A 19,894-nucleotide genomic window follows, 5' to 3' on the forward strand; every position below is an offset into this window, starting at 1 on the left:
TTTACATTTTCAAGGAAGAGTAGTAATTAGGCCATTGCATATTTTATATCTTCATGTTTATTTTCAAAGCGGTATATCAAAATGAGCACGGATGTAAAGAGACATAAGTGCTCCAATGAGCAGTTGGGGCTCATCAAGTAAAAACTACAAATTACTCTTCAGTTTTGCTGCCACCCACAGAGTTTACATCTTTAAAATGCCAGCAGGCAGGTGCTCTGGCCAGAGCTAATTGGGTCTGTAGTTAGGGACATACTGAGTGTCTGTAATACATATTATTAAGGAAACAGGCCTAATTTTGTGATACAGTACTTGGCATTGTGTTGTGGACTTCAGCATGTGAGGTATTTGGTGCTTTGGGAAGTAAAATGACATTTTGAGCTGGTTATGCTGGTGCAGATGTTTATAACTTCTTAACCTGAGGCACTCAGAGCAATGATAGGCAAGCATACAAACTTTAAATTCAGAGTCCCAGGTCCCCACGACAAGACAGAGAAGATCTGAACTCTCCCCAAAGTACATTCTTGAGGTCTGTAACACCATTGTGTGCAATGTAAAAGATGGGGTCTTGTGTTCAATGGTTTTGAAAGTCAGGGAGATCCATTGCTGCTGTGGGAAGAGGATGGTCTAGAGGGTCTCAGGTTCTAAATCCTCAAGTGCTCTCCCTCCGGCTGTGTGTACAGTGTTTGTATGCTGCTGTGTGCCAGGTGAAGCTGCTGCTCTCCCTCGCTCTGCTGAGGCGGCAACTTGGGCAGTAACCATTATTCTTACCTATATGTCTGCACACAGTCTTGCAATGTTTGCATACACATGATGCTGCATTTCCAGCAGAAGTAATGTGGCCATAAAATCAGCTGACTGGAACTGCAATTATATGCTAATGCAAGGTTTTCAACCATTAAATGCCTGTAGTATTTCTTCCTATTTTGATAGCTTTCTTTACAATGAGAGCAATTGTGTAAACTAAGCTAGATTTAAGAGAAAGAGGTCCCTTGAGTTAATTGGCTAGCCTTTTCTTTTTTTCCACTTCTTTGCTTCACCCTCCTCTCCGAAAGATACGATCTTTCCCTAAAACCTGCTAGGGTACTTCATATCTGCATACATCCTGCAAGTATGGTAAGAGAAAAAAATCCAGAACATAACTCTTCATCTTGCTTCCCCACAGATCTGATGGCACACAAGCCTTGCTGCAGCTCTCACAAATAGAAAACTGGTCAGGTGTTCCTGTCTGCCATCTTTTGAATGGCATCAATTTTGATTATGAGCCAGAAAGAAGAACAAATGGAGGATAGCTTCCCGCCACTCTGTGTCACCTGCGGCCAAGCACATTTACCAGAAGAAAACCACTTATACAACTACACTGAAGAAGTAGATGATGATCTGATATGCCACATTTGCCTGCAACCTTTGCTTCAGCCATTAGACACGCTCTGCGGTCACACCTACTGCATGGTCTGCCTTACGAACTTCCTTGTGGAAAAAGACTTCTGCCCCATGGACCGCAAGCTTGTGGTTCTCCAGGCATGTAGGAAGTCCAGCATACTAGTGAAAAACCTCCTGGACAAGCTAATGGTTAGCTGCCCTTTCACAGAACACTGCTCAGAGGTCGTGCAACGTGGTCAGCTCGAACAGCATTTCCAAACCCAGTAAGTTTTTTTGATAAAATTTTTTTTCACTCTTTTTCTTAAGGAGGGAAAAAATATAATCAGTTAATGCTGATTAAAATAGAAAATTAATGTAAAGAAAGATTTATAGATTTCAGTTGCAATGAACACCTACAGTATCATCAATTTAGAGGTTAATTTAGTCCATTTATATGAAATATTTCACTGTATTTTTAGAATTACATGCATTCAAGGTACTTCATGCTATCGTTAGCAGTTCTGGGCAGATATCTTGTGGTGAGATGCATAATGGAATTGTGTATTTAGTCATCTGAAGATGTCTGTGAGTTTTGGGAAGCTGAGTTATTATAAATGTTTTAGTAGTACATTAAGGGTTTTATAATTGCCCTTTCTTCAATCCTTTTTTGAATCACAAATGACCTATATGAGAAGTAGAGCAGAAAATATTCTGGTTTGGTATTGGTCTTTGGAGCTGAGCGCTCCTTTCTTCCAGGTGAGCACTTCCCTGTGCCCCGCACGCCGAGGCTCGCAGAGCCCCCGCTTCTCCAGCGCAGAGTGGAGGAGGTCCCTGGCTGGACCCCCCTCCAGGCTCGCATCTCCTGGGGGCCAGGACATCCTCTCGCCTGCCTCTGGGAGAGATGTCTTCAGAGAGCACTTTAGTTCCTTTGCAAGGACAGAGCTGGTGGTGAATGATCCTCTGTTTTGCAGGGTAAAAGTGTGTGCTGCTGCTCTTCTCTTGCGTCCTCTGCCTTTTGGAAGGAAGGCAGAAGAGTAAAGAGACATATTCAGGGCTGTGATTTCTGACAGTAGACAAATGCTTTGACATAACCCAGGTAACAGCACTTAGGATTTGAGGAGAGGTGGGGTCTAAGAAATGCGTTTTTTTGAGGCCTATATCTGTTGTCCGGTGAAATGACTTCCCCTGTGGTTTGCAGGTGTGAGTCATGTTCTAGGTGTCTGCTTCTGCCTCTACATTGTGGAGAAAGTCCTGGGCGACCAGCGCAGGGCTCCACACTTCTGCTGGGGGCACATTCCTGCACAAACATGGTAATGCTGAGGGTCAGAGCATCCCTGGTGAGCTGCAGCACAGAGGTGTGTTCACGTGGCTGCAGGCTTCTGGGTCTTGAACCCTGTAACTGGAAATGGCTCTGCAGCCTGCCATTCAAATGTGTCCCCATTTGAACTGGAGACTACATTTCCTAAAGCACCTGGATTCTCACTAGGAATTTATTCAACATATTCACTGGAGTCATTGTGGTTTAACCAAAAAAACAAAGTTGACTGTTTTACATTACAAAAACTGATAGATAAATAAATAAATGGAAAATTGGCAATAAACTCCTTGGAAAGGGCAAGAGCCCCACTTTTCATATGCTTGTGGATTTGGGTGCCCTTGGTCCGCCCATTTCTGGACCTGGCTTTCCCTGTTGAAGTTGCTGCTGTCTCACGGTCCATGGTGTAAGAGGTGGCAGCAGCAGCATCTAGCCCAGGCTAGCAGTGCTTTTCAAGGTTAGATTTCTGTTTCTAAGGGAAAAAATCAACACAGTTACTTAGGATTTTCTGCCTTTGGTTCGTACTTCTCTGACAGACCTCAAATAGAGATTTCAGTAGTCGTGCAGGTAAAGGGACTGACAGTCTGCTGTGAGCTACTGTCACTGAGATTATGTTTCCCTACAGATTCCAGCCACAAAAATATTGAGTCCCTAGTGTAAATACCCTTTCCCTTTCCATTTCATACAGCTGACTCTAATGTACTCTAGAATTTTCTTTTTTGTCTTCAGTTTTTGAGATGGTGGAGCTGCACCCATAAACTAGCAGGAAACCGCTCTCGCACTCACGATAAACAAGAAGAGTGGAATTCTGTTTTTTACATAGAGGCCACACAACTAGTATAATTTCTGATTTCTATAGCTGACTCTCCTACATGAACATGTGCAAGTCACTCCACTGTCTTTGTTTCTCCTCCTAGACATAATAGTAAAGAAACTCTTCACACACATGCCTTGCAGAATAGCAGTGTTCTAAACCATTATTTGATCCTGTAAAAGCCTGGCAAGTTTTATTGCAGGGCTTATTACTGAAGTCCATGGCTTGGACTTCCTCCTCAGGAATTTCAAGATCCTAGGCCTCTGGCTTACATAGCCTGAGCCCAGCCAGGGGCAGGAAGAATTGGCTTAGTAACCTGTTCCCACAGCTTCTTGCTGTCCTTCCTCCCCTGTGCCAGGCTCCCCATACCAAGTCCTGGCTTTGCAAACCCAGGGAGCAGGGGACTGGAGAGACAGAGCAGTGACCTCCCTCCTCATCAAAGCCTAAGGCCTCCAAGGAGGTGCAGGACAAGACAGTGCTACATAGGCTGGGTGGCTTCTTCTTTGCCACCCATGACATGTTTTCCTTCCTCAGTGTGGAGACCTGAGTTATCTTAAGGCCAAAGGGCAGAGGTGAGGGAGTAGGAAATAATGGAGATCCTCTACTGCTGGGGAGTTCAGCTTTCTGGGGCGCGGATAGTGCAGCCTCACTGGCATTCCCACCCAAGGGAAGAATTAGAAGGGAACTTTATGAGTGACCCCTAAATGGGCACTTCTGCAACCTTCTGCTTGAAGGGACTGTGCTGTTATTATTTTTATTATTTTTAAGCGTGGCATTAATTAATTTTTAAGCGTGGCATTATTATTTTTAAGCGTGGCATTAATTAATTTATCAACAAGGGTATCTTATGCCTCTGCCTAATCTCATTCTCAGAAATGCAGAAACTTCCCTTGCCATCCCACCTCCAACTCATGGCAGGGCAGGAGAGGAGAAGGGCGTTGTGCTCTTCAGACACCCGCTCCAGCATGCCAGGGCACAGACTGAGCAGACTGAGCTGCCGCTGTTCTCTTTAATTCTGGTGAATCAATAGAGGAGAGAGAAAGTGTGTGACTTTGCTAATAAAAAAAGTCAAATAATAATCATAAACACTCTGGTGCCTGCGGCGAGAACAGCTCGGTTCCCATCTGAAATCTCGACTGAACGTGATCTGTGCTCTCAGTGAATAAATTAAAGTAGACTCTGCGAGAGTCACCAGGGCAGTCGGCAGTCTTCACATTTCTTGCATGATTCAGGCTTGGATCAGTCCTGGTTCTCAGAGAGAAAATGAAAGCTTGCCTTGATCAGAGACGAGGTCATTGATGGGACAAGGTGAGTTTGCTGTTTTATGCTTTGTAATTGATGAGAGAATTTAAAAAAAAAAAAAAAAGTGGTTACCATGGAGTAGTCCATTAAAAACATCCTTATTTAAAATGTTTGCTCTTGCATCCTTAAAAAAAAAAATCCATGTCCTTGGATTATTACATGATTTATGTTTGCACAGAAACATCTGACTGGATTTGAGGAATTCAGGCTGAGATGCAGACAGCCAGCAGTTGGCTGTGATCTTTTGTGGTGTTTTACTTTAAAAAGGTGTGGTCTTCTGATAATCGTCTGCTTCAAAACTCCATGGGGGGCATTTTTTTCCCCCACTTGTCAGACAGCTCCACTGTTCCGTGATGCAGTTTAGCTCGTAACCCATCTGCTTGTGGGCAGTGATGTAAACGTACCAGCTGCCTCTGAAGAACCACTCTGAATCCTGCAGGAGGCAGGTCTCTTCCCCGAGCATCGCTCTCCTCTGCAGCATAAGTCACTGTCTCGCCAACCACGCTGTGCTGTCCCTAAACCCTCACATCTACCCATCCAAGAGTCAGATCGAGTAATCCTCTTACAGGTCAACGATTTTTGCAGTATAGCTTTGTTTAAGGGATATAAGTTTGATTCATAATGTGCTACCATTGCATTGAAATGGAAAGGCTCGCTTAGAAGGGGCTTGGCTGGCACAAAAGCTTCACGTTGTGTGTCCCACCAGCACAGAGAGACAATTGGAACGAGGAAATCTAACAGCAGTGCCAGCCCTGCACTGGAAATGAAGGCTCTCCTGTTACTGGTTCTACCTTGGCTAAGTCCTGCAAACTACATAGACAATGTGGGCAACCTGCACTTCTTGTACTCCGAGCTGTGAGTACGCACGTCGCGCTGGCGTCGTGCTCTCTGTCTGTCTGTCTGTCTGACCCGAGTGGCGGGAAGGGGCTCACCATGAGCGTTTTGGGGGGGTTGGTCTGTCTTCCTGTGTGTCTGTGTGTCTGTGAAGAAAATCCTGCAACGTCTTGCCAACAGTTTCAAACCACGCTGTGAGCTAGCTGCTGCCCATCTGGAGGGCTAATAATAGCAGTGTGTCCCCATTGCTTTCTCCTTCGGAAGCAGCTGAGGTATACGGAGTGAAGCTGCCTTTTTCCTCATCAACTTGCTTTTCTGTGCTGACATTTTTGGTGGTTATATTTTTGGTTTGTTTTTGTTTTGTTTCTCCATTTCTGAATCTGTGTCCTGGCTTTCCATAAATAGCTTTTCAGGGAAGCTGGGCACAGAGGAGGGCATCATCAGGATAGACACCCCCAGTAGAACTCTCTCTCTGTGTACATGCATAGTGTTCTGTGTGTAAAGCTGCACGCCTGTAGCAAAACAATGAGAAGCTTTTCACCAGAAATTATTCACTTGAGACAGGAGAAAAATTTCCCATATTTGTGTTTTTGCCCACAGCAGAATGTTGTTTTCTCTGTAACGCAAATTTAAATGTAGCAATTCATGCATATATCTTCATGATTTAAAAAACCCCACCACAAACAACCCCATAGCTGATCTCTCCAACCCATAAAACAAATATTGTATGGTATCATCTGTAAATGATACTAGTTTAATTTGTGCTTAAATGTTATTGTACTGGTGTCCCTGCCCATGGCAGGGGGGTTGGAACCAGATGATCTTTAAGGTCCCTTCCAACCCAAACCATCCTATTATTCTAGTTGTTAGGGTTTTTATGAAGAGAAATATAATTTTTTCCAGTGTGTTGCAATTAATTATTATTTGTTTGTGTTTTAATAAACTCCTAGATCTTCCTTGAGATAAGGAATGAAATGGCTAATTCTGTTCAAAAATGGAAAATGACTGTATTGTGCCTACAGTGGGCATGTTTTAATAGCAGTTACAATTAGTACCAATGAGGCTAATTTCCCAATGATTTTGTCTCTGCCATCAGAGAAAAATAGCAGTGTTTTACAGAAACACAAAGTCCCCTTTTGAAACTGTTCCGTGATATATATGGCAACTATTAATAATTTAATCACACTGCATACAACTGCTCAGAATTTCTGTATGCCATAGGTGTTTTAAACATTTGGCAAATCTGGTGTTGAGGGTTGCAGTGATGCCCTCATTTTAATTCACTGACATTTTGTGTAGGAACGTTAATTTAAAAAACAAACAAAAAGCAGTCAAGCCAAGCAGTCTACAGGAGCAATCAAGCTAAAAACAGAGCAGATGAACGCTTATAATGGAAACAATGGCATCTGGGGCATCTAGTTTCCAGGAAAACAAACTGATGAGATTAATCAGAGCACAGGCGCAGATGCAGCCTACTTGCTCTTCTTGAGGAATTCAGGTTCACTGATTCGCCCAGGGTAAAGGCCTATGATGTACGGTAGCTATTCAACTCTTATCTATTTAGCCTTCTAACCCACAGAGATGTTAGTCTCACTGGATGTTGGCAGTCATTCTTAACTGAGTGGCGGTGGGCTGGGGCTTGGACGTGCGTCTTTGGCTGTCAGCAATGGGAGGTGCACCTCACCTCCCCAGTCCCAGCACTGGATGCTACCTGACACCAGGAGCTGGTGCTCAGGACCTGGTACATTGCTGTGCCTCTGGCCAGGGCAGCGGGAAGCAGGGTTTGCTGGGGCTGACATAATCCAAAAGGGCGACAGGCAGTTTGAGCTCAATTCAGAAATTTCTCCTGTTCCTCCTCCTTCTGTATTTGGGGCATCTGGCTGCTGCTGCGTGTCACACAAGGCACTGATGTACTAATCCGTGGGATGGATTCAAGGTCCTCTCTAATAGCAGCAATTGAAAGAGAAAGAGAAATACTGTTTTCATTCCTGTTTAATCAGTATATAGGAATGTTACAACCTGCAAGCTGCTGCTTCGGTTGCTCAGGCTCTTGTATGCTGGACATTTTTCACGCAGAGTTTTGTGACTAGGACAGCATGGGCACTGGTGTCCAGGAAGGCCTTGCACCTAAGGACACAAGTTTGCTAACCCAGCCCTTTTGTGCCCCAAACCCACAGAGGCAGCTTCATAAATCCTTCTCCGCATGCAACTGTACAGCCACCACCACATATAATGTATCTGACAGCTTGCTCCATGGCTCAAAACCATACCGTAGTAAGCAGAAACTTTTTTTTTTTCTTTTTCATTATTGCACTATCTTTGGTTGCTGGCCAGTACAAATACTGGCCTCAGTCAGGACTTGTTATTTTGTTGGCTGGCAGCCACCAGAGATACCAGGCAAGGGGGAGGAGGGGACTGCAGTAGGTGTGAGTGGCAAGGCAAGAGCTGGAGGACCGTCGGGGATGTGGTCACCATTACTGGTACTGGCACAAGAGAAAGAATAAGACTGATAGGATTTGCACTCCCCTCCTGTTCATACATCCTGTCTCTTCCCTTTTACCCTGTTCAAACAAAGTAATTTGTGTTGCACTGCAGGGGTTTGCTTTAGTTTGAGGGCATTTTTTTTTCATAGGCATGGAGCAGGCAGCTTGGGGAATAGGGATTACAGTATAGCCTAAAGCCCATCTGCAGATGCAGGCTCTGGAAACTGTCTAAGAAATAGAGAGGTTCTAGGAGAGTCAAGGAGGAGAAATGAAGTTGGGGAAAGTCTATGTCAGACCTTTGTACTTCAGCTGGGTGCCATGCAGGTAGGAGAGTTGTGTGGATGTGTTGCAGTAGCACTTGATGGGACAGATTTTGGGTGCTGCTATTTTTGGTTTTCTATTAGCAGTCTGATAATTATAGGTATTTTCACCAAGCAAATATGTATCTCCTGACACTGTTGCCCACACTAAAACCACTTTCCTGACCATTGTCTGTTGTACCTCCCTTGCCCCCAGCAAAGATCTCAATACACATGATGTTTTTGTCCTTGCTTTTAGCCAAATCCTGTGGTAAGCCAGGGTGCTCCCTTCTCAGGGGAAGCCCATGAGAACACCTAGCAGAAGGACAGGAGAAATCTGTAAGGTCTTCCTTGAGGAAACTCTGGAAAGGAGTGGGATGCAGCCACACCAGCACAATGTCTTCTGGCATCAACAGGGTCTTGAGAAGTCCTCAGTCCAGGGTCCATGCCTTCTCTTTTATGTCCCTGTAAAGCTACTTTGACAGGCATGTGGTCTCTTTCTTTCTTATCTAAAATATCTTCAGAAAGGAAATACTTGTCCAAGCATTCTTTTGAGTCAGGCTGTGTTATTCCCCCCAGTTAAAAACCTGGTGTATGGTTGGAGAGCCAGCCTGTGGCCACTGCAGGAGGCTTTCCTGGGGGTGAGGACCTGGTGGCACTGCTCACACCAGCCTCCATTGCTGTCCCTCTCACTTCAAAGCAGGACCTGTGCAGTGGGCTATTTCTCAATAGAAGGATTTTCTGCACTTTAAGCTCAGTGAGTACTTAGAAATAAAATTGTGAGGGGAAGGAAGATGCAAGTGAATAACTTTACCTTGTCCTTTTGAGGACCTCAGTCATGTGGAAAGCGTGGGGTGATTTCCAAACTAATTCTGCTTTGACACATGGCCATACTGACTGAGCGAGCACTCGGGAGGGTGCTGGGCATCCTGTGTGCTCAGCACAGGTCGAATGCTGGGCAGCCCATTGCAACCATGTTTGTTGGCACTGCCTCCCTCCAAGGATTAAACAGCTCCTGGCTTCAGTCACTGCTGGTAATCCACCAGCTAGATCCACCCCACTAATTTGAATCGAGCCATTTATTTTAAAATCTGTTGCTTGTTAGAGTGAAACGCACAACCTTCTCCTGCATGCGAAAAATTACCTCATTTTTTCTTACCCCTCTGGGGTTTTACATGAAACAGTCAAAGGCATCTCACCAAATTAACTGGATCAAGTTTCCCCATATAACTGTTATATGATAACTGCTCTCTTAAATTTCAAAACATTACTTTGAGCTGGAATAGCTATTAAAATTTTGTTTCTCTGTTCATTCAATTTTAAAATAAGAAACACAAGTGCCAACTGTCTCCTAGTGTCCTTGGGCACAACTTTTTTACAGAAAGCACAATTTGGGTCAAGACATTAGGGGTGCCCTCTCAGCCCTCTACCAGCACAGAGCTGAACCATACAGCCCACTTCTTTAATTTCTGTTCAACTCAGTGAAATTTGTGTCTGGCTTCAAATCTGTTCTTGTGAAGTTATCTGTACAGAGGACAGGGAGTGCAGGGTACATGTTATTCATGGCAAAACTGATATGCCTGGAGTGCCTTTTGGGGTTGTGTGTTAATCCACTGCAAAAGCCACATGCTGGTGGCCTCCTTATTCCATGCAAAACTACGTGTATGGAAATCTGTGTTAGAGTTAAGCTGTGAGGTTAATTAAAGCTGAAAGTGTTGGAAAGCAAGGCTTGAATGGAAAGACTCTTGAATGAAAATACAAATGAAATATTTAGAATATCTGCCTTAAGTATCCAGGACAAAGCATTCTGGGATAAAATGTGAAGGCTCTTTTCCAGTGTACTAGAATTGGGTGCCTCTCAGGGAAAACAGAATTGAGATTAATTAAAGCAGAAAGGCATAAGTGCATCAAGGGCTGCCCGTTAGCTTCACCCCTATGCTACAGCCTTGCAAAGGGGCCAGGATGAAACATGGCAAACTCTGATCTCTTGCATGAAAGAAAAAATTACAGTCTTCTCAGTTCCTGATTCTTCTTGTCTCCACCTGGAACACTGTGTGCAGTTCTGGGCGTCACAGTATAAAAGAGATATAAAGCTGCCGAAAAGTGTCCAGAAGAGAGCTACAAAGTTGGTGAGGGGTTTGGAGAGGAATCTGTATGAGTACCGGCTGAAGTCACTTGGTTTGTTCAGCCTGGAAAAGAGGAGACTAGGAGGAGACCTCATAGTGGTCTACAGTTTCCTCACAAGGGGAGGAGGAAGGGCAGGTACCAAACTCTTATCTTTAGTGACCAATGACAGAACCTGAGGGAATGTCAGGAAGATGTGCCAGGGGAGGTTTAGGTTGGACATTAGGTAAAGATTCTTCACCCAGAGGGCAGTGAAGCACTGGAACAGGCTTCCGAGAGAGGCGTCACAGCCCCAAGCCTGACAGTGTTCAAGAAGAGTCTGGACAACATCCTCAGACACATGGTGTGAACTGTGGGGCTGTCATAGCAGGGGCAGGAGCTGGAATCAATGATCCTTCCAACTCAGGACATTCTATGATTCTATTCTATGATTCTGATCTGGATATTATCTTATATCACATCTGAGCCGGTACTGTGGTGCAGGGGAGCCGCAGGCACTGGGCACTCTCAGGATTCCTTTCTGTTTCTTCCCCAAGCTCTCCGCAAGGGCAGTAGGTCCTCCTAGGACATAGCTTTCCTTCAGACTTCTGGGATCTCTCCCAAAATCTCCAGCAACAGCTAGTGTCACTTCCCCAACCTGTCCCCTCCCTGACTTGTGTTTGACCACCCCTCCACCAGCTCCCCTGGCTTCTGACCGGCATGTGGGCACAGTGCCAGATCTGCAGGTGGCTTTGAGACTTGAGATCACTGTCCCTGGCAGGTGTGGGTGATCCTCAGGCTTCACATTGGGAGGATGCTGCAGCCAGGGCTGAGTCTGGCTGTTGTGCTCTGTGTGTTCTTATAAATGAGTGAGTTGTAGGGTGTTATTGACAGCCCAAGTCCCCATTGTACCAATGACATGCAAAGGGGGAGGCAGTGGCAGGGATTTAGGGAGCAAGCTGAAAGCCATCCCTCACGTTGCCACAAGCCATGCTGATGAGAAGAATAATTGCCAGCCAGAGGAAGGAGTTTACATGAGAATTTCAGTTTCAAAAGCTAAAGGTCATCTTCTTACACTCGTCTTCGTATTTCCAGCTGTTAGAAGTGCACAGTAAATCTTGAAATTTTAGTATAAATATGGCCCGAAAGCCTCCAAGCAGAAGCCTATGTAGGTGAACTGCAAAGTTACAAAAATATCGTATTATTTTTAAAGTACAGGAGAAGCTGTAGTCTAAACTCATGGTGTTGAGGTGCCCAGTAAGAATTTTCTAAATGCATTAAGTGTTGTATTCAGGAGTGTTTGATACAGACTATGCTGCTAGCATAGGAGGTGCAGCAGAAATTAATTGTTTCCACTGATCACAACTGTTCTGGGTCCTGTCACTCTTTGACCAAGGACTAACTGCACTCTGCCAAATATGCAGCATTTTCTCCTTAGCAACGTGGAGGGGTCTGGGTCTCTCCCCTGCCTTCTGCCACCCTCTCCAAGAGAAGGTACTTTTCCCCACCTGCACATCCTGTCTGTCCCACAGTCCAGGCCAGAGAGTGCTGCAGTGTCATGGCCTAAGTGTTACTGGTTAGCATCTTTTTCCCAAGGGCTGATTCTAGGAGCAGAAATAAATCTGTCTGGGGCAGCTCCAGAAAACAAAAACCCTTTGAGAGCTTTAAGAGTTTGTTGATTCTGCCTGGGAATTTTGTGTGTAATGAAAATTGGCATTTCAGTTATACTTTGAGAAAGATGTTCCTTCATTTTTTCCGTGCATGCATGAAATTTGCCTTTATTTGATTCACAGCTACCTACACACACTTGAATCAGGATTAGACCTTTTAGTCTTTCTGGAATGTTTTCCCATGGCTGGAGCCTTCTCACACCTTTGGAAAGGGCAGACTTCGGCCAGTGTCAATCCCAACAAATACATTTTGTTGCCAAAAGTAAAACCTGATATAGCCAAAAAAACATGAAATCTTGCCAAGCTAGAAAGGCGATGCAATAATTATGGTTGGCAGAAAGTTTTCTTTTAATGAATGAGATATGTCTCAGTTATGTCTGATTTTTGTGTAGGCTGCTCATAAGAAGTGTGCTTACATGCTTTGACTGTGTAACAGGAGTAGGGAGGGGGCAAACCTTATCCCACTCAGAGGTGGGTTTTGGGGTGCAGACCAGAGAGGGGAAAGTGCTGGGGCAGCCCTGAGAGGCCAGTGAAGTAGCAGTAAGGAGCAAGGTGGTTGGAGTTGCAGGAGGTCGGTGGTTACTCACAAGCACCAGACTCTCATTTCTCTTCTGACATTAAGCCACACAGGCCGTATGCTGTGAGTTTGGCCGACCTCCGCATCTCTCTGACAATTAACCTAGTTTAGCACTGGCACTGGCAGCATGACAAGGATATTTTTCCTTGAGCTATTTCTCTGACAAATCTGGCAGAACTGGGCTGTCCTGCAATGCAAGGATAAACACTGCTCTTGAAGATCCCTGTCATAGCTTAAATCCTGCTCTGAATACTGGTGCTGAGATCAGCTGCAATGCAGTTCATTTCATTGTAGTGAATCAGACTAGTAGGTCTGAGGTCTTTTTTTTTTTTTTTTTTAACACTCTTGACCTTTTGGGGGAATCTGCCTTCAAGGTTCCCAGACTACAGAGCAGCCAGCTGCATTTCATTACCTCCTCCATGAGCAGAGCTATCATTCAGGAACTAGAAGTGATTTTCTGCATCTTGGCATGTGACTGCATGTCCAGACCCAAGACATGTAATGACTGGGTGCATGAGGATGCCAACAGCACAGGACACAAAAGCAAAGGTTTTATCGTAACACCGCTGACAATCTTGGACTAATAGCACAGCCTTTGTGACAGCATAGATGTGCCTGCCTGGGGCTTCCTATTTCAAAAGGAGGGTCCTGGCTGGTCACTCTGTGTTGAACTGGTACCTCAATGGAGGTATCTGTTAATCAATGACATGTCATGGGCCATGATTAAAACCCCACTGCCACCAAAGGGTTCCTGGCTTGGAGCTGAGCTCTATTTGGGGATTTAGAATGTGAACTTTTTTTTAAACATCTTAGAAAGCTGAATTCACCCCTAGGCCTCAGCAAAGTTCCAGATGGTGAAGACTGAATTTTGCCAGTGAATCCTTGGACTCTCTCTAGAACATGCTTTATCCATTCATATAATTTATTGATTGACAACAGATTCTGAATATAGATTGAAACAAGTTCAAGGACAACCTAGTGAAATGGCTGGAGATTGCAACAGATGCTGCACATTTACACACACAAAAAATTAACTATGAAATATCCATAACATATACATATTGTACAATAGATCCTCCTGATATAAAGGAAAAGAGGCTGACTGTAACAGTGGGTAAGTTCAGCCACATTTCTAGGAAGTTTCTGTCTCTGTTGAATTTCTGTTGGCAGTACCATTAAACTTTATCAATAAAAGTCTTGTTCTTCTTAGTAGTGCAGGCAGACAATCAGATTTGTAACAATCACACATAGCATTGACTGAATCTGCTCTGGTATTCACTCACTCTTGTTTTTGTCAAGACACTGAGCTGAGTACAATGGAGGAAATAATCACCATTGACTCCTTTGTCCCTGTGGTGTCGTCTTGCTCCATGACATTGCTGTGACACATGGCATGAAGTCAGATTAAGACAAGATATTCGCAATTGCTGAAGCCATGCTCATGTTTTATTTCCTCTTCTGCTAACTCACTGCAGATTATTTACCTAAATAATGTAAAATAAATGAATAAAATGTCTTTAGTGGTATAAATTTCAGCTACAAAATTCAATTGGTGTATTACTTTGGGATTTATTTTTCCTTCCTTGACTCTCTTGAAATCACTTTGGAAGGAAGCAAGTGTTTCAGGTCAGCAAGTCATTTCATGTGCACATATTGGGAAGCTTACACCTCTCTCTATATTACGCATTGCAGTCCCATAATTCAGTAGACAGTGTGTAATATATTCTTAATGTAAAATTTCAATAATTTAGTAACCTCTTAAATAGAGGATGAAGAGAATCTGACATGCTCTAAGGACTGTGTTTTCCTCTTTCCTCTACAGAACTTAGTGAACTGATAATATTGGTAGACTAATGGCCTCGATTTGTTTTGTGTTTTATTAAACAAGATAGTACTATTTTTGAAAGCATAATTCAGGTATTTTATTTTCTCCTCCATATGTGATAAACATTACTGTTGTATGTTATTTTTAACATTCAGTTAGCACTGGTGATGTCCCACTGTTTTTAACCCTCCTTCCCATGTGAAATGAGTAGTGGAGTGGTTTCATAGGGGCATCCATGGAGGCCCCTTCACTTGTGGATTTTATAACTAAACCCTATGAAAGGCCAGAAAATGTCCCATGTGGAGCAGGCCTTTATGGAGAGGAGATGGGCATGATTAACCAAATCTGTCCTGTGATCCACAGGAGGCCACTGAAAGCAGAGATTTTGTTATGCTGCTGCTGCTACTGTGTGAGGATGTATAGGTTGATATGGATGAGCAAGGTTGTTTTACTTGATGTATATGAGCATCTCCTGCCAAGAAGCTCAATTACATTCAGAAATAAGTACTCTATATGAAGAGCACATGTTGCAACACAGCCCTTTGCCAAACAGGTTTTGCAGTGGGAGCGGGAATCCCAGGCGGTTGTTGTGACTTGCCCTTGTCAGCTCCCAAAGCAGCCTCACCACTGATTCTGGTTTAAACATTTGGCACATCTCCCCTTTAGGCATTACTACCTGGTTTGTAATCGCAGCAGGAAGATGGCAGTGCTGGAGAAAGGGTGAATACAATTGTTTCCCAAACACAGTGTGTATATGCTGGTGTTTCTTTGTTGCTCCTGGCACTGCTGTGGTTCGAGTTGTCATTGAGATCTGTTGTGGGGGTGAGAACAGTTTCAAGTGCCAGTTGCTGCTGCTTTGCCCCAAACCAGACTGTGATGGGGCTGGCAGCATCCTGCATGTCCCACACAGACTCCAGAGTTGGGGACATGCTGTGTTCTCCACATCTGCTTCCACCTGCTCTGTGCTGCCGTGGGCTGAGGGTACAGCCACGCAAATGTACTTTCCTTGGTCATGTATCTCTAAATTTTCTCAGTGTCCATTTTTAAGTTGCATTTAAATTTTGCATATCTTGATGATTTATAGCAGATTGTGCATCATTTCTAGCAAACATGCTCCTTCCAGTTTTTTCCTCAGGGGAGATTAAATTCCAGAACATTCTTGTTTATCCTTCCAAGGCATGAATGTAATGAAGTTGGACAGTAATGGTTGTTGCATTTTGCTTTTTTTCTGCTCTTTTCTCAGTGGTCTAAACATCTGTAGGTTTGAAGGTGCTTACAGTTATGGTCTTTGAGTTCAAAATAAATCAGAAGATAATACACCCAAACAAACTAGAGCATTTAATAAGATATATAGTCTACATATAAACTTGCACTTAATATGTTGAGCTGACAAAGCAAATAAATGCAAAGTCCCACAGATCTGTTTTTTTCATAAATCAGGCTTGAATAATAGTAACATGACCCAAGGGAACAAAAGACATTTATATATTATAGTGTGTTCAGTTTTGGGTCCCACACTACAAGAAAGATATTGAGGTGCTGGAGGGAGTCCAGAGAAGGGCAATGAAACTGGTAAAGTCTCTAGAGAACAAGTCTTATGAGGAGGGGCTGAGGGAACTGAGGCTGTTTAGCCTGGAGAAAAGGAGGCTGAGGGGAGACCTTACCACTGTCGACATCTGAAGGGAGATTGTAGTGAGGCGGTCTCTTCTCCCAAGTAGCAAGTGATAGGACAAGAGGAAATGGCCTCAGGTTGCATCAGGGGAAGTTTAGATTGGATATTAGGAAAAAATTCTTCATGGGAAGGGTTGTCAGGCATTGGAACAGGCTGTCCAGGGAAATGGTGGAGTCACCATCCCTGGGGATGTTAAAATATGCATAGATGAGGTTTTTAGGGACACGATTTAGTGACAGGGTTAAATTAATGGTTAGACTCATTGATCTTGAGGGTCTCTTCCAATCAAAATGTTTCTATGATTCCATAAAGGGAGGTCAAGACCAAGTCACCCTCTTCTAGAGCTGATGAACTGTAATCCACACCAGATATTTCAAAAACACCTGTGCTCTCTTTTACCTACCTCACAACACAACATCTTTTCCCTCCCTTCCTCAGCAGATGCTCAGTTAAATCCCTCATATTTTTGCTAACTCAGTATTGCAGAGAGGATAACAGTCCCTTTCTTATAGAGAAAATGCTTTTCACAGATTTGTGATGGTCTCCTTGCTTTTGTTAAGGTCTGCTAATTGTTGTTCATATCTTCTGTGCTTCATGTCCCTGCTGTTTTTCAAATCCCCAGCAGATAGAGTTTGACAACCAACGCAAAAAATATCATCGTGATTTTGTGCCCTGTGGTGCTTTACAACACCAAGCGATCTCACAGCTGACAGCATGAAGATTTTTTGTCTGTGATGAGAGAGCTTGATTTGCTTGCATGTTGGGTAAAAATAAGAGTTTGCCTTTAAATAGCTGCTCATCTTTTTGCGGTGTTACGTAAACTCTCTTGACGCTACCTGCCAAGTGTGAATTGGCTGTTTCTGCCCTGTGTATGTTTTGAGAGAAGATGCAGGTTTGAAACTCTTTAAATAGGAATCTTTCTGTTGGCTCCCTTGACACGACCTGTAATGCTCTTTCGGCCTCTGTCACCACCAGTGCCAGGCTGTGTTTTGGTTTCTTTAGGTATTTTCCACCTGGCTGCTCCTGGCCATCCTAAATCTTTGTCTTTTCATTGCTTCCTCTCAATTCCTGTTTTCTTTACACCTCCGTTCTTGCCTCTCCCACACATCTGTCCCGCTTGGTACAGCAGTAACAAGGGATCAAGGTTATCAGAGAAGCATGGCCTTGAACACTGCACGGCATGATGGCAGCATGTTTCTTCTGCCTGATGAAGCAGAATTGAAATGGTTTAAAAATATCAGACACCCTCAGACACAGACTCCATCGTAACCACTCTAGTAAATGCAGAGTCAGGATCAAATAAGGACACAGTAAGCTGGTCCTGGATTTAACCGTGGTAGATGAATGGAGAACACCCACCTATAATTTCAAAGTTACTTGAAGCTGGTAAATTCAGTCCATGGAGAGACACTTTTACTGGGGCTGCACAAGCCCCGTCCTTGTAGTTAGTGGTGGTGAGAACCTGTCTGCTCCCTTCTCTCTTCTCCAAGCGCCTGACTGGTCTGTGCAATACTGAAATAGTCTGTGAAAGGGCTATTCCCTTGAGTGTCTTGCCTTGTTCAAGGGCAGTAAGGAGGAAAGAGAGAAACAGGCTGACTTGATCTGTCAGGGACCCTCGTGATTAACTCCAATGGTGCAAAGTCATGTGTCTTGCATCGCCTCGCACTATTGCAGCACTGCAAAGCTCAGAGCTGTTTATGCTTTTTATTTTAAATTTATGGATTAACGCATGAGTAAATTGTGAATTTAAGCCGCAGAGCTTAACTTCAGCAAAACACGTGGAGCTGAAGGCTAAAAACAAAGAAAGCCTTATGGATTGACCAGGTTTGGAGAGACTCTCTTTATATTAACTTCACTTCAGCAGTCTTGGTGAACTCTAAACATTTATCTGTTAGACTAAACATAGGTTAAGCTAGGCCGTGAAATAGCTCAGTTGTAGAACTGACATCTAATCATATTTTTATCAACTGATCCTCTGCCTAGTTAAATTACCACCTGAACCAAAATCATTAAGAGACTTGCAAACTGGCCTACAAAACCCGCTACGAACAGTGAAAATAAAATGACCTTGTTCGGTTCAAGGACCTTGTATCTAATTGTTACTGTATCTGCTATTCCAGTTCTCAGACAGAGGAAGCTATAGAAGATGGAAGAAGTAATGAAAAGAGTAATATCAATGTGCTTGATTTTTTTCCTGCCTTAGATTACTTCTATATGGTTATTATTCCATTGACTTCAGCAAAATACTCTCTTGAATTTCATTTGAATGAATTAGGAAGAAAATGAGGGTTTGCATACATGGGCAAACTTTTTACACCTATATAGCAGAGAGATAGAATAGTAGAGATTAAGAAAAAAAAAGGAGGAAAGGAGCATCTAACCACACTGATTCACACCATGCGGTTTTTAGCAAAACCAGCAATTTTTAAAAACAGAACATCCCTTGAGGGCATGTGGCTGAATGAGTTGAAACAATACAAGTAAAATGTCATGGACTCCAGCTTCTGCAATCTCTGTGACAACCTCCTTCTCCCTCCAAAAAAACACCCCCATGTGTGGGAGCTTTGCAAAACCTCAGACTACCGTCCCTTGTGACAATGGTAGCTGCATGACAACAGATACTACAAAATTGTGACTTTTCTTCTATGTGTTTGGGTTTTTTGGTTTGGTTTTGTTGGTTGGTTTGTTTGTTTGTTTGGGGTGGGGGGTGTTTTGTTTTGGTTTTGTTGAAATGCATTTCCATGCATTGACAGGAACAAACTCCATTACTTTAACACTGACCAGAAAGTCCCTTTTAATCAGAATGTTTTCAGGAGGGTAGCAGGAAACAGTGATCCATGGCTGAATGGTGAGATCTGCAGCTAAAGGGCAAGAGTGTGGAAAGGTCCCTGTTTGTCTCCAGCCTTGAGGCTAGTCCTTGTAAGGGTCATCCACATCACCACAGAAGGCCTCAGGGGTTTTAGAGGATGAATAGACTTGCTGCTGTCTCAGAAGTTGAACAGTGTAGCTATAGGCTGAGGATGGATCCTGCTTCCCCCTCACCACACCCTTGGTTGACCACAGTGATGAAGTAGGAATTATGGTGGCATCTCCATTTCACCTCAGTGTCCCTGGGCACAAGGAAGTGGAAGGGTTTTTCTGCTGACTGCAGGGAAATTCAGGATTTAAAGGTTTGGTTGTCTTTCTTGAAAAAGCTTCTGTGCATTTTTTCCTCTCATCTCTTTCTGGCAGTGCTCAAGAGTGAGATAGGTCTGGCACCGTATGACACTCCTGCCGTACTCTGTCCCCATCCTTCCTCGTAGGGAGGCCCTGGGCACCAAGGAGGACAGGAGGCAGCTCTATGTCCACCTGAGCACTTCTGTGGCTTGCTGCACTAGCATAAACCTGCAGGAGTTCAAAACAGCCTTGAGATCATGTTTTGCCCCTAGAGGTGTGCAATGTCTCACAGCCTGGGGACAATGTTTTCCTGTCTGTCTGTGGACGCTAGTGGGACAACTGACCCTGCACAGACCTTCCCTGTGGCAGGCAGCTTGTGAAAGGGGCAGATGAAGGAAGAGAGGTGGAGCCATGGGTATGGCCTGAAATCCTTCTGCTGACATTCCCTGCACATGTCTGTGACCAGGCTGACATGGGGCTATCTC

General features: G+C 43.9%; 1 protein-coding gene across 1 annotated transcript in view; it reads left to right on the forward strand.

Moving 5' to 3' along the window:
• Positions 1-1,257: 1,257 nt before the first annotated feature.
• Positions 1,258-19,894, forward strand: part of LNX1 (ligand of numb-protein X 1) — a gene marked incomplete at its 5' end in the record, with an annotated part of 69,937 nt that continues 51,300 nt past the window's right edge. The window contains one exon of the mRNA XM_082050251.1: positions 1,258-1,643. Within this exon, the coding sequence (XP_081906377.1) occupies positions 1,258-1,643 (386 nt within the window). The remainder of the gene's footprint in view (positions 1,644-19,894) is intronic.

The sequence above is a fragment of the Streptopelia decaocto genome (assembly GCF_964273445.1).
Source record: "Streptopelia decaocto genome assembly, chromosome: 4".
Taxonomy (NCBI): domain Eukaryota; kingdom Metazoa; phylum Chordata; class Aves; order Columbiformes; family Columbidae; genus Streptopelia; species Streptopelia decaocto.